The sequence below is a fragment of the Capricornis sumatraensis genome, chromosome 1, assembly GCF_032405125.1.
Source record: "Capricornis sumatraensis isolate serow.1 chromosome 1, serow.2, whole genome shotgun sequence".
Classification (NCBI taxonomy): Eukaryota; Metazoa; Chordata; class Mammalia; order Artiodactyla; family Bovidae; genus Capricornis; species Capricornis sumatraensis.
Genome location: NC_091069.1, coordinates 129,571,120 through 129,585,414, shown reverse-complemented (window position 1 = coordinate 129,585,414; position 14,295 = coordinate 129,571,120). Strand labels below are relative to the sequence as shown.

The 14,295-nt window shown below is 39.7% G+C and overlaps 1 protein-coding gene across 1 annotated transcript in view; it reads right to left on the bottom strand.

Moving 5' to 3' along the window:
- Positions 1-13,189: 13,189 nt before the first annotated feature.
- The window catches only part of LIPI (lipase I), a 56,234-nt gene continuing 55,128 nt past the window's right edge, over positions 13,190-14,295 (bottom strand). Inside the window, exon 9 of the mRNA XM_068968023.1 lies at positions 13,190-13,268. Coding sequence (XP_068824124.1) covers positions 13,190-13,268 — 79 coding nt within the window. The remainder of the gene's footprint in view (positions 13,269-14,295) is intronic.

The following is a 14,295-nucleotide window of genomic DNA, read 5'->3' as shown; positions in this document are numbered from 1 at the left end:
TAGGAAGAAAGAGAAAATAAAAATAACACTTAAAACCATTATCAGGATTTCTTTCAAAAACTGAGCAAATGAAAGTTACTCTGTTCTGGAAAAGGAATTGCAGAGATATGATGCAATTTTGACCTAGAGAGTATAGATCTAACTCCTTTGGGATCTGGCAGGTCCCATCCAGACTTTATTATGTAAGTCAACTCAATCTGCCATGTTCCTCGAGTCCCTGCTATTGTCAGGGAAAAAAAAAAAAAAGCCTACGTGCTTTTTCAGATTAAAACCCATACAACTTTCAAGTGGATGGTATGCAGCAATCCTTCATCATTTCTCTTGTTTTTACTCATTACATTTCAGGACATTTAATTGGACTCCTACTAGGTTTTCCCTTTGGAGCTCAAAAGGGGGGTCTCAAAATGTTTTAGAGAAGGGATGAAGAAAATTATGTCACATTAAAGGGCCACATCTACACAACATATGAACTTTTCCTTTGTTTTTGCCAGGCTGTTGAGGGAAAACTCCAGTGCATCTCTGTGCTGAGTCTCTCCATCTTATTCCACTTGTTTACCTAGTGTCTCTTTTTATTATCCTGCCTTGGTATGCTCAGGACACCAGCAGAGGCGTTGGTAACATCCTCTCCAATTAGGCATTTGAGAGATATCTCTTTTTAAAAACACAAGTGTGCTCATGCCCTGTTCTCACTTGTTAATCTTAAATAGCTCCTGACTAGAATAGCTCCTTTCCACAACATACACAACTTTATATAAATTGACCTACATGTGTCACACCTGTTCTCCTTCTTCCTCATACTCAACATCTAGAAAAAGCTACATTCTCCTCTCTAGCTCCCTCTTTACATGAGCTAGTCCCTAAACATCCATCAAGAACCAATATCATCTTTATCCAGTCAAACCGTCACACACTTCCACTACAGCTGATACTCAGCCTCTGTTCCATACCAGCCCTCAGAATCATCATCATTTCTGCAATAATCATGGGGTATGACAACATGTGTTCAACCAGGTAGCTTTCCTAATAGAATACAACTTCGTTGAGTCTAAGAATTCAAATTATTCTATTTTCTATGTTCCAAATACCTGTCCTACTTGAGCAAGGCTCATTGTCAAATACACATTAATCTCATTCTTTTTGGACAGGTACATGATGAACACATGAGTGTTTTGAAATCTTTTAAAGCTGAAAATACAAGTCTGAAGGGGTATACTCTCTCAAACCTATTTCAAGGAATAGGTAGCACAATACTGAAGGAAATGCACAGCATTGGAGGACTGACTGCTCCACTGTCAGACTTACTATGAAAGTGTAAAGTGAAAGTGAAAGTCGCTCAGTCGTGTCTGACTCTGTATAGTCCATGGAATTCTCCAGGCCAGAACACTGGAGTGGGTAGCCTTTCCCTTCTCCAGGGGATCTTCCCAACTCAGGGATAGAACCCAGGTCTCCCGCATTGCAGGCGGATTCTTCACCAGCTGATCCACAAGGGGAAGCAAAGACTTGCTATAAATCTACAGTAATCAAGATGGTGCAGTGAAAGGATGGACAACTAGATTGAGGGAACAGGATAGACATCCCAGAAACAGATCTGTAGAAATAGTCTACAGATCCTTGTCAGAGGAGCAAAGGCAATACAATGAGCAAAGGTCAATTTTTCAACAACAGTACTGGGACATTTGGACGTCAACATCCAAAAGAATTAACTTAGACAAAAACCTTACCTTTCACAAAAACTAATTATCAAAATGGATTACAGACCTAGATGTGAAATGCAAAGCTGTTAAACTCCTCCAAGATACATAGAAGAAAACCTAGATGACCTTTTTCATGTCCATTACTCCAAAGGTATGATCCATGAAAGAAGTCATTGATAAGCTGGACTTCATTGAAATTAAAAACTCTGCTCTTCAAAAGACAATGCCAAGAGAATGAAAAAATAAACCACAGACTGGGAGAAAATATTTACAAAAGACACATCTGATAAAAGACTTATCCAAAATATACAGAGAACTCTTAAAACTCAACAATAAGAAAATATGGATGGGGAAAGACCTTGATACCTCACCAAAGAAGATACAAGGATGACAAATAAGGGTACTGAAAATACTTAACGTCATATGTCATCAGAAAAATTTAAATTGAAACAATGATGAGATTTTACTACACATCTATAGAAAGTGAAAGTGAAGTCGCTCAGTCATGTCCGACTCTTTGCGACCCCATTTCCTTCTCCAGGCGATCTTCCTGACCCAGAGATCGAACCCAGGTCTCCCGCATTGTGCAGCAGACGCTTTTCCTCTGAGCCACCAGGGAAGCCCCACACATCTCTAAGAATGGCTCAAATCCAGAACACTGACAACACCAAATGCTGGTAAGATGTGTAGCAACAGGAACTCTCATTCATTACCAGTAGCAATGCAAACTGGTACAGCCACTTTAGATGGCAGTTTTATGGTTTTCTTGCAAAACTAAACACACTCTTACCATATGATCCGGCAATTGTGCTCCTTGATATTTACTCAAAAGAACAGAAAACTTATGTCTACACAAAAACCTACACATGGAGGTTTATAACAGTTTTATTCATAGTTGCCAAAACTTGGAAGCAACCAAGATGTCCCTCAGTAGGTGAATGGATAAATAAACTGTGATATATCCAGACAATAGAATATTTTTTGGCACTAAGAGGAAATGAGCTACCAAGCTATGAAAACACGTGGAGGAAACGTAAATGCATATACCTGAGGGAAAAAGCCAATCTGAAAAGGCTGCATACTGTATGATTCCAACGATATAGCATTCTGGAAAAAGTACGGCTATGGAATTTTCCCAAACATAGAATGTACAGTGCTAAGATTGAACCACAATGTAAGCTACGGGCTTTTGGTGTTTATGCTGTGTGGATTCATCAACTGTAGCAAATGTTCCACTCTGGTGGGGTGTGTTGATAATGCCGTTGACTCTGTAAGTACATGAGCAGGGAGCATGTGGAAAATCTCTGTACCTTCCTCTCAGTCTTACTGTGAAGCTTGAACTGCTTTTAAAATGTTAAGTCTTCATAAAATTTTCAGGCGATATTCAAATTGAGACCACCTCGCTTATGACAAAGCCAAAGGACCAGCTTTCAGCAATGTCTGAGCAGAATCTTACCCTGACATATATCGACCACTGCTCCATAGCTCCAGCAGTAGCTGACCCCAATGGCCAGTGTCCTGCTTCTAGTCTCTACTGTGCACACAGGTAATAGTTGTAATAATTACAATAGCTCTGTGAGTTCTGTCATTGTGTTCTAGACATTTTACTTATTTAATCCTCACACCAACCCTGTGAAGAAAGCATAATTAATACCACCACTTCTCAGTTAAGGAAACTGCGGTACAGGGGACTTAAGCAGTCAGGTGAAAAGCACCCAGATGGCAACGGTAAATCCAAGACTTGGACTCAGGAGGACTATTGCCCAGGCTTGTATTTGAAACCACGCTTGAGCACCACATCCCTGTTGCAGGAGCCATCTTCCAACAAAGTCAGAACCCCAGATACTCTGGTCCTGCGAAATGCATTCAGAACTGCTCAAGACATGAAGGCCCTGAAGGATGCCCAACGTCCTTCTGTGGCTTTAGTTTGTAAGATGAGATTTCAGGGAAAAAAACAGTGATGGTGAGAGAGGCACTGCATTGTTTTCTCCCATACATTTGTTCATCACAAGGTTTTATGGCTAAACACATATTTGCATGTTCGTTCCATAGATATTTTTGTAACTATACATCTCTCCTACCCAGTGTTAAAGAGAAACATAACATGGAATATTAAAGAGTAAAAAGAATGCTTTGAAAACTGATGGCAAGTTCCACTGACAAAGTTTCAGTGGTTTCAGAATCTATGCCTGCAGTAGACTTTATTTTTTTAATCTTCAAATTGTTTATTTTCCCAGAGAATTACTAAGGAAAAACCTGAAATTTATAATTCACCTGTGTTTAGAATGTTAACATTTTAATGCTTTAACAATATATGGGAAAGAAGTTTCAAATTTAATTATAAATGCAAATTATTCTTCAGTACTATATCTGTCTTGACTAAAATCATCTAATATGAAAATCATATCTGGTTTTACTACATTCTTAGAAAATAATGTAAGACAAAGAAAATCTTAAATTTGCTGTACTATGAGAGCTCTCTGATCTCAAACCAGAACCACTTGAAACATTTTGTTCTTCTAAATAGCCAGCAGTCACGTATCTGCCCACTCTTCCAGAGCTAAGCCAAAAAAGAGGCTGCTTAATTTTTTAAATTTTGTATTTATCATTCAACAAATGTTTTTGGAGCCCATGGAATATTCCAGGCAATTATCTAGACCGTGAAAATACAAAAATATGTATATAACACAAAATTTCTTGCTCTCAAGATTATGTTTTAGTGCTGGACACAAATAAGCAAAGTGCCCTAACAGAGACATGAAATATCACCTTTAAGAAGCAGAGGAGGAGCAAAAGCAAAGTGAGGAATGAGTTTGGGAGAGATAAATTAACAACAGAAAAGGCCAAGAAAGGGACCAAGTGGGAAGGAAGTTGGGAGGGCAAACCTGAGTTAAGAACTGTAAGGCGCTGCCAGGGATCCATAGGAAATCTGGAAGAATATTCAACAGGGCCCTGGTGAACCTGGGTGAGTGATCTGTTGCTTTGAATCTTCAAACACTTCCTGCAATGTTATGTTCCAGTGAAAGCACTTTAATCATGACTGCTAGCCTACATGCAAACACATTCTCCCATGTCCCTGTGAGATATACAATCCTACCCCTAGCCAAGAGACCTACATTCCAGAAACTTAAGTCATGGTACAGAAATCCAGATTCAACTCATCAACACCATCTGCATGACCAGCTGTTCACCTCCCGTATTTCCTTCTTTTTTCATGTAACGCATGTTCATAGGGAAAAAAGAAATCATGAATGAAAATGTTATCTGTGCTTTGAAGTCCTACATTTCATAATGCCAACGTCATCCCCAAATGTTCTCTGACAATGTTGTTTATGCCACCTGGAGAGGCAGGTTATATTATCTTGGGTAAAATTTCAGGTATTTGGTAACTGTTAGCAGTGTCTTCATCCTCAGATCCTGACAGCGCAGAACAGAAAACCAGCACGTGTGTCTGAGGACTCACCAGGATGTTTCCAGGTTACTGCTCCAAGGCTATTGGCAGGCACTCACTAACCACATTACGGTTTCTCAGGGCCAGGGTCTGCCTTTTGTCCTATGCCTTTTTATCCAAAGGATCTGATTTCCTGTTCACCCATCCATCCCTTGATTCATTCGCAAGCATTTGCAGAATGCCTAATATATATTCAACAGATAACTATCAAAACACAACATGTCTTCCAGGTATTGAAATAAATAATCTGACAGATTTTCTTCTCCACTTCTCCCCTCTGTCACAGAAGGTGAAAAAGCTACATACCTGATGAGGCATTTGTAAGGACTAAATGAAATATTGAAAGTCAAGGACTTAAAACACAGATTGGCACATTGTAATTACTCGTTACGTATTTGTTGTTACTATTATCATTATTATGTGAAAAAGCAGGATTAATGCATAGATGCTATCACCCACAACAACACTTACATGATTATAGCTGATTATAAGCATTACTACATAATTGTGCCTCTCTGCAGCTTTCTGTATCTGACCCAGACAGAGCTTCTTCAAAGTAGCCAGGTGTAACCCATTTTGTGCATAATGGCTATCTGTTCCTTCTGTTGTCGTACATGATTGCTATAAAATATCTGTGCTTCATCAGTCCTCCAGAAACTGCACTTTTCCCTCTCACTACTATTTTTGATCTATGATTTCTACAAATTTTGGAAAAAATGTGATTAAAAACATTGTTTGAAGACTATGAACTTGTGGGTCAGAGGAGTTTACTTCCTCTCATCCCCAAGACAAGTTCCAAAGTCTTCCTTTCATTGTTCATCATGAAAAAAAAGTAGAGGGAATTAGGACACTGGAGAAGACACTGCAGTATTGTTGTTATTGTTCAGTTGCTAAGCCGTGTCTGACTCTTTACGACTCCATGAACTGCGGCTCGCCAGGCTTCTCTGTCCTTCACTATCTCCTGTAGTTTGCTCAAACTTATATCCAGTTAATGATGTCATCCAACCATCTTGTCCTCTGCTGTCCTCCTCTCCTCTTGCTATCAATCTTTCCCAGCATTAGGGTCTTTTCCAATGAGTCAGCTCTTCCCATCAGGTGGCCAAAGTATTGGAGCCTCAGCTTCAGCATTAGTCCTTCTAATGAATATTCAGTATTGACTTCCTTTAGGATTGACTGGTTTGACCTTGGCAGTCCAAGGACTCTCAAGAGTCTTCTCCAGTACCACAGTTCAAAAGCATCAATTCTTCAGTGCTCAGCCTTCTTTGTGGCCCAACCCTCACATCCGTAATGACTGCTGGAAAACCATAGCTTTAACTATGTGGACCTTTGTTGGCAAAATGATGTCTCTGCTTTTTAAAACGCTGTTTAGGTTTGACATAGCTTTTCTTCCAAGCAGTATATTTTAATTTCATGGCTGCAGTCACCATCCAAGTTGACTTTGGAGCTAAAGAAAATGAAATCTGACACTGTTTCCACATTTTCCCCATCTGATTGCCCTGAAGTGATAGGAGTAGATGCCATGATCTTAGTTTTTTGAATGTTGAGTTTTAAGCCAGCTTTTTCACTCCCCTCTTTCATCTTCATCAAGAGGCTCATTAATTCCTCTTAACTTTCTGCCATTAAAGTGGTATCATCTGCATATCTGAGGCTGTTGATATTTCTCCCAGATATTGCAGTATGGAAACCTATAAACATTTCATAAGTTTATATCTTCAAGTTATCCTTGAAGGATCCCATCACCTTTGACAAGGAAATTTTGTTATGAGAGTTACAGGGTCTTTAATAAGCTATGAGACAGCTCAGGTACTGTTTCTCTGTTATCCAAAGTCCCTAAGCAGTCTCAAATGCTCGAATTCTCCCCCTAGGAAGATATCTCTAATGCCCTTTATTTAATTTTAAATGCCATTAATATCACAAACTAAGATTTAGAATTTCTGGGGCTATCTGGAAAACTAATTGAGGGGTGTGGGAAAAGTGAAATTACAAAAGGGTTTCTAGTTTTGTTTTAGAATAGGGGGAGTTTGTGAGCCAATACCTAAGTGTCAGAAAGGAGAGAGAATGTGTTTCTATTGATTGGAGTCAGAGGCCTATGGACCAAACGGCTGAGGCAGTCACTGAAGAAGGAATGTCCGACAGTAGGGATGCAGGGAGACTGCTAAAATCCCTAAGCAAAATGTGGAAAGCCTTCTACAAGTTTCTGCCTGGAACACATTTCTAATATATTGAGTCTTCACATACCAGTTTCTCAGGTAGGTATCAATAAGGGTCCCAATTCACCTTCAAATGCCACATTAGGCAAAGATGATCATTCTGGTCTTTCATACAGTTCATGAGATTCTCACAGCAAGTATACTGGGGTGGTTTGCCATTTCCTCCTCCAGTGTATCATATTTTGTCAGAACTCTCTGCTATGACCTGTCCATCTTGGGTGGCCCTGCATGGCATGGCTCTTAGCTTCATTGAGACACAAGCCCCTTCACCATGACAAGTGATCCATGAAGGGGAAAAATGCTGAAGAGATCAAGAAAAGGTAGCAAGAATACGTGAAAGGTGAAGGTGAAGTCCCTCAGTCGTGTCCAGCTCTTTGCAACCCCATGGACTGGAGCCCACCAGGCTCCTCCATCCATGGAATTTTCCAGGCAAGAGTATTGGAGTTGGTTGCCATTTCCTTCTCCAGGAATACATGAAAGAACTGTATAAAAGGACCCTAATGAACCGGACTACTACAATGGTGTGATTAGTCACTCAGAGCCAGACATTCTGGAGTATGAAGACAAGTGGGCCTTAAGAAGCACAGCAGTTAATAAAGCTAATGGATGTGAAGAAATTCCAGCAGAACTATTCAAATCCCTAAAGGAGGATGCCATCAAAGTTTTGCATTCATTACGTCAACAAATGTGGAAGACCCAGCAGTAGCCACAGGACTGGAAAAAGCCAGTCCTCATCCCAGTTTCCAAGAAGGATAGTACCAGAGAATATGCTGACCATAAGACAATTGCATTCATCTCCCAGGCTAGTAAGGTTATGCTTAAAATCTTGCAAGTTGGCTTCAGCATTATGCGAAACAAGAACTTCCAGATGTCCACACTGGGTTTAGAAAAGGAAGAGGAACTAGAAATCAAATTGCCAACATTCACTGGATTATAGAGAAAGCAAGGGGATGTCAGAAAAACATCTATCTCAGTTTCATTGACTAGGCTAACACCTTTATGGATCATGATAAACTGTGGAAAACTTTTAGAGAGATGGGAATACCAGACTATCTTACCTGTCTTCTGAGAAACCTGTATGCAGGTCAAGAAGCAACAGTTAGAACCCTGTATGGAACAACTTATTGGTTCAAAATTGAGAAAAAAGTACAAGACTGTCTGCTGTCACCCTGTTTGTTTAACCTATACCCTGAGCACATCATGAGGAATGCCAGGCCGGGTGAGTTACAAGCCGGAATCAAGATAGGTGGGAGAAACATCAACAACCTCAGATATGCAGATGATACCGCCCTAATAGCAGAAAGTGAAGAGGGACTTCACATCCTCTTGATTATGGTAAAGAGAGGGAAAGAGCCAGTTTAACACTAAATATTTAAAAAAAACTAAGATCATGGCATTCAGCCCCATTACTTCATGGCAAATAGAAGGGGAAAACGTGGAAGTAGTGACATATTCTTTCTCTTGGACTCCAAAATCACTGCATATGGTGACTGCAGCCATGAAATCAAAAGACGATTGCTTCTTTTTTTTTTAATTAATTTTTTTATTTAATTTTAAAATCTTTAATTCTTACATGTGTTCCCAAACATGAAACCCCCTCCCACCTCCCTCCCCATAACATCTCTGTGGGTCATCCCCATGCACCAGCCCCAAGCATGCTGTATCCTGCGTCAGACACAGACGATTGCTTCTTGGCAGGAAAGCAATGACAAACCTAGACAGTGTGTTGAAAAGCAGAGACATTACTCTGCCGACAAAGGTCCATATAGTCAAGTCTTCCCAGTGGTCATGTACTGTTGTAAGAGCTGGACCTTAAAGAGGGAAGAACACCAAAGAATTGATGCCTTTGAACTGTGGTGCTGGAGAAGACCCTTGAAGTCTCTTGGACAGCAAGGAGGTCAAACCAGTCAATCTTAAGGGAGAGCAACCTGAATATTCACTGGAAGGACTGATGCTGAAGTCAAAGCTCCAGCATTTTGGTCATCTGTTGCTCACACATGATTCATTGGAAAAGTCCCTGATGCTGGAAAAGATCGAGGGCAGAAGGAGAAGAGGGCATCAGAAGATGAGCTGGCTGGACGGCATCACCGATGCAATGACCATGAACTAGGAAAAACTCCTCCAAGGAGATGGTGAGGGACAGGAAGGGCCAGCCATGCTGCAGTCTGTGGGGTCACAAAGAGGTGGACACAACTGGGCAACTGAACAACAGCAACAATCATTGTGGTGCTAATGAGTGATGGGCAGTATTATGAGATGAATTCCCAGGACCTCAGAATGTGACTTTATTTAGAGGCAGGGTCTGTAAAGAGGTGATTAAGTTAAAATGAGCTCATTAGAGTAGGCTGTACTCTCATAAGGACACCAGTCAATTCTAATTTTGTATGAAATCCTGGGTAAGTTAAGTCAACATTTCTATGGCCTCCATTCCTGTATCAGTGGAGAGGAAAAGGCTAATCTCATAGGATTTTTGTAGGGGATTAAATGAATTGATATATGATAGTTGATATATACATATATATATATACATACATCAATAAATATAAATAAATATATATGTATATATATATATAAAGTATTAAACTGTAGCAAGAATACACTGCTACAGTGATATTAATAATCCTTATAAGAAAGTGATATTAATAATCCTTATAAGAAAAGGAAATCAAGACACACAAAAGAGAAACCAAGCACAGAGGAAAGGAAATGTTAGGACACAGCAAGGAAGTGGCCACCTGCAAATAAAGAGAGAGGTCTCAGGGAAACCAGACCTGCCAACACCTTGACCTTCGACTTCTAGCCTCCAGAACTGTAAGAAAATTAACTGTGTTGCTTAAGCCATCTTATCAGTAATTTTTTAATGAAAGTTCCAGCAAACTAATATAGCAGGAAATCAAAAGCATAGAGACTGTGACTGTAGTTGACAGACTAGTTTAGAAACTCACATAAAACAAATCTTGGGAGCTTTCAGACACAAGTGAGAGGGAGCTGAGGACCAGGAATTCCTGGACTGAATGGATAAATGGGAGAATGCCACGGGCATTTAGATTATTATCAATGACTCTTGAGCAACATAGGTTTGAACTGCATGGGTTCCACTTACAGAGGGTTTTTTCTCCCAATATATACTATAGCACTATGTAATCTGTGCTTGGTTGAATCCATGCATGTGGAACCACAGATAATGAGAACCAACTATGGGATGTGAACATCAGTGGATTTTGGTGTTTGTGGTGGGTCCTGGAACCAATCCCCCAAGGATAACTAGGGATGACTGTATTTCATAACTGATCATTTATAAATATCACAATTAACATGTATTGAACTTTGGAGAAACATGTGAAAGTCACTCAGTCATGCCTGACTCTTGTGACCCCAAGGACTATAGCCACCAGGCTCTATCCATGGGGATTCTCCAGGCAGTAATACTGGAGTAGGTTGCCATGCGCTCCTCCAGGGGATCTTCCCAACCCAGGGATCAAATCCAGGTCTCCCGCATTGCAGGCAGATTCTTTACCAACTGATCCACCAGGGAAGCATGGAGAAACATGAATAGGGGTTAAAAACCACAGACTCAAGAGACTTAGGTTTCAGTTTTGGTTTTGTACACAATCCTGGGTAGGTTAGTTAACATTTCTATGTCTCAGTTTATTCTTCAGTAGAGATAACAAGGCCAATCTCAGAAGGTTTCTTTGGGGATTAAATTGGCCCAGTATTAAACTGGGCCAAGAATACAGTGATGCATGTGTTAGCTGTTATCATTTTTATTATCATTATGGGCAGACACTAGTCAAAGTGTTGAATCAATATTCACAGACATTTTTAGGTGCCTGATATATGGTGAAGTAAATTTCGTTATTCATGATCATGCCATTAGTAAATGAATAAGTGGTAGACCCGAGATCTGACATTAATGATTATGGGCCATAGATTATTGTGCTCCATGAAACAAAGCCTTCATTTACAAAGCATTCAGTTCAATTCAGTCGCTCAGTTGTGTCTAACTTTTTGCAACCCCATGAATCCCAGTACGTCAGACATCTCTGTCCATCACCAACTCCCGGAGTTCACTCAAACTCACATCCATCGAGTCGGTGATGCCATCCAGCCATCTCATCCTCTGTCATCCCCTTCTCCTCCTGCCCCCAATCCCTCCCAGCATCAGGGTCTTTTCCAATAAGTCAACTCTTTGCATGAGGTGGCCAAAGTACTGGAGTTTCAGCTTTAGCATCATTCCTTCCAAAGAACACCCAGGACTGAATGGACTGGTTGGATCTTCTTGCAGTCCAAGGAACTCTCAAGAGTCTTCTCCAACACCACAGTTCAAAAGCATCAATTCTTTGGTGCTCAGCTTTCTTCACAGTCCAACTCTCACATCCACACATGACAACTGGAAAAACCATAGCCTTAACTAGACAGACCTTTGTTGGCAAAGTAATGTCTCTGCTTTTCAATATGCTATCTAGGTTAGTCATAACTTTCCTTCCAAGGAGTAAGTGTCTTTTAATTTCATGGCTGCAGTCACCATCTGCAGTGATTTTGGAGCCCCCAGAAATAAAGTCTGACACTGTTTCCACTGTTTCCCCATCGATTTCCCATGAAGTGATGGGACCGGATGCCATGATCTTCATTTTCTGAATGTTGAGCTTTAAGCCAACTTTTTCACTTTCCTCTTTCACTTTCATCAAGAGGCTTTTAGTTCCTCTTCACTTTCTGCCATAAGGGTGGTGTCATCTGCATATCTGAGGTTATTGATATTTCTCCCAGCAATCTTGATTTCAGCTTGTGCTTCTTCCAGCCCAGTGTTTCTCATGATGTACTCTGCATATAAGTTAAGTAAGCAGGGTGACAATATACAGCCTTGACGTACTCCTTTTCTTATTTGGAACCAGTCTATTGTTTCATGTCCAGTTCTAACTGTTGCTTCCTGACCTGCCTATAGGTTTCTCAAGAGGTATTCCCATCTGGTATTCCCATCTCTTTCAGAATTTTCCACAGTTTATTGTGATCCACACAGTCAAAGGCTTTGGCATAGTCAATAAAGCAGAAAGAGATGTTTTTCTGGAACTCTCTTGCTTTTTCCATGATCCAGTGGATGTTGGCAATTTGATCTCTGGTTCCTCTGCCTTTTGTAAAACCAGCTGAACATCTGGAATTTCACATTTCACGTATTGCTGAAGCCTGGCTTGGAGAATTTTGAGCATTACTTTACTAGCATGTGAGATGAGTTCCATTGTGCAGTAGTTTGAGCCTTCTTTGGTATTGCCTTTTTTTGGGATTGGAATGAAAACTGATCTTTTCAAGTCTTGTGGTCACTGCTGAGTTTTCCAAATTTGTTGGCATATTGAGTGCAGCACTTTCATATAAAATGCCAAATGGATCCCTAAACAGGTATATTTCTGTTTACAGGATTTACATGAATCCAAGGAACTTCTCAAAATTTACACAGTTTTTAAATATTCATTTATTTCATTACTGCATTATAGGTGGAGAATGATACTATTTAGATAGTGTGTTGAAGAAATAAGCTTCTTTTTTTTTCTAAAGATATGTTATCTGTTAATAATAAAAAAGGAAAACATTCAAAGAGAAACATTTGATTAAGGTAAACAGAAATAAACAGCTTTAAAATATATTCAAAATGCTTCACCATATGTATCTTAAAATATTCTATATCTTTGATTCTTAAAAACTTATACAGGAAGAAGAAATATACAAATTTCAGATTGAACAATGCAGTCTAAAAGAAATACTAATTGCATTGTTTCCATTTACAAGTTTTTCAATTCACAAACAAGCTGTTACATTTGATGGATGAAGGCATTTTATATTTCCTATGGTTTGCATGTGCTTGGAGTGAGAAATAGTTCCTTGCTTTCTTTAAGTACAAAATTATAGATGCATAGTGGTGGTCTGTGAAAGAGAAAAAAAAAGAGAGAAAAAAATAACTGTTAGTAAAACAGCAAAGTTTATTTTATTCTCATAAATATTAGAATATCCTATGCCTATAACTGGCTCAGACAATAAAGAATCTGCCTGCAATGTGTGATCCATCCCTATGTTTGATCCCTGGGTTGGGAAGATCCTGTGGAGGAGGGTAGGGAAACCCACTCCAGTATTCTTGCCTAGAGAATCCCCATGGACAGAGGAGCCTGGCAGGCTACAGTCCATGGGATCACAAAGAGTAGGACATGGACTAAGCATAGCACATACCTATAACTAACAAGTTCTCTAAAAGCAGGGAGTTGAAAAAACCTATAGGATCATTTCTGCTCCATCTCATTTGTCTATGTAAAGATGAACAGACATAGTGTTTGTGATAAAGAAAAAATTCTCTGTACTTCAACGTCCTCTCTCCTTGCTCCTTCACTGGAATACTATTTTGGGATACTGAAACAGCTAAAAACTGAACTCAACTCTTAGTGGCTAGGCCACTTCTATCATGATAGCCACCATGGAAGAGTTGGACTGAATTCACAAACAATTTTGCCAAAATGTTTAATCAATTCTCTGCCACCTGCTAAAATGGAAATAATAACATTTAAACATTCTATATCTTGGAGAAATTGTGTATTCAGTATTTCAAGATTTCTGAGAATTCAAGTCACTGTGGTGAATCATGTCCAATAATTTATCTTCTTTTTAATATCTTGAAACCCTCAAAAAAGTAATCAACTAAAATAAACAAAGATTGGTCAAAGTTGAGGAAAGGAGCTAAAGGAAAAAATGGTAGAAATAAATGGAAATTCCCAGTATCAGCCATACTAATTTAATCAGGAAAAGGGGACAATTCAACTGCACAGGTGCTGGTCAGTCGGTCAGTCAGTTCAGTTGCTTTGTCGTGTTCAACTCTTCGCAACCCCACGAACCGCAGCACGTCAGGCTTCCCTGTTCATCACCAACTCCCGGAGTTTACCCAAACTCATGTCCATTGAGTTGG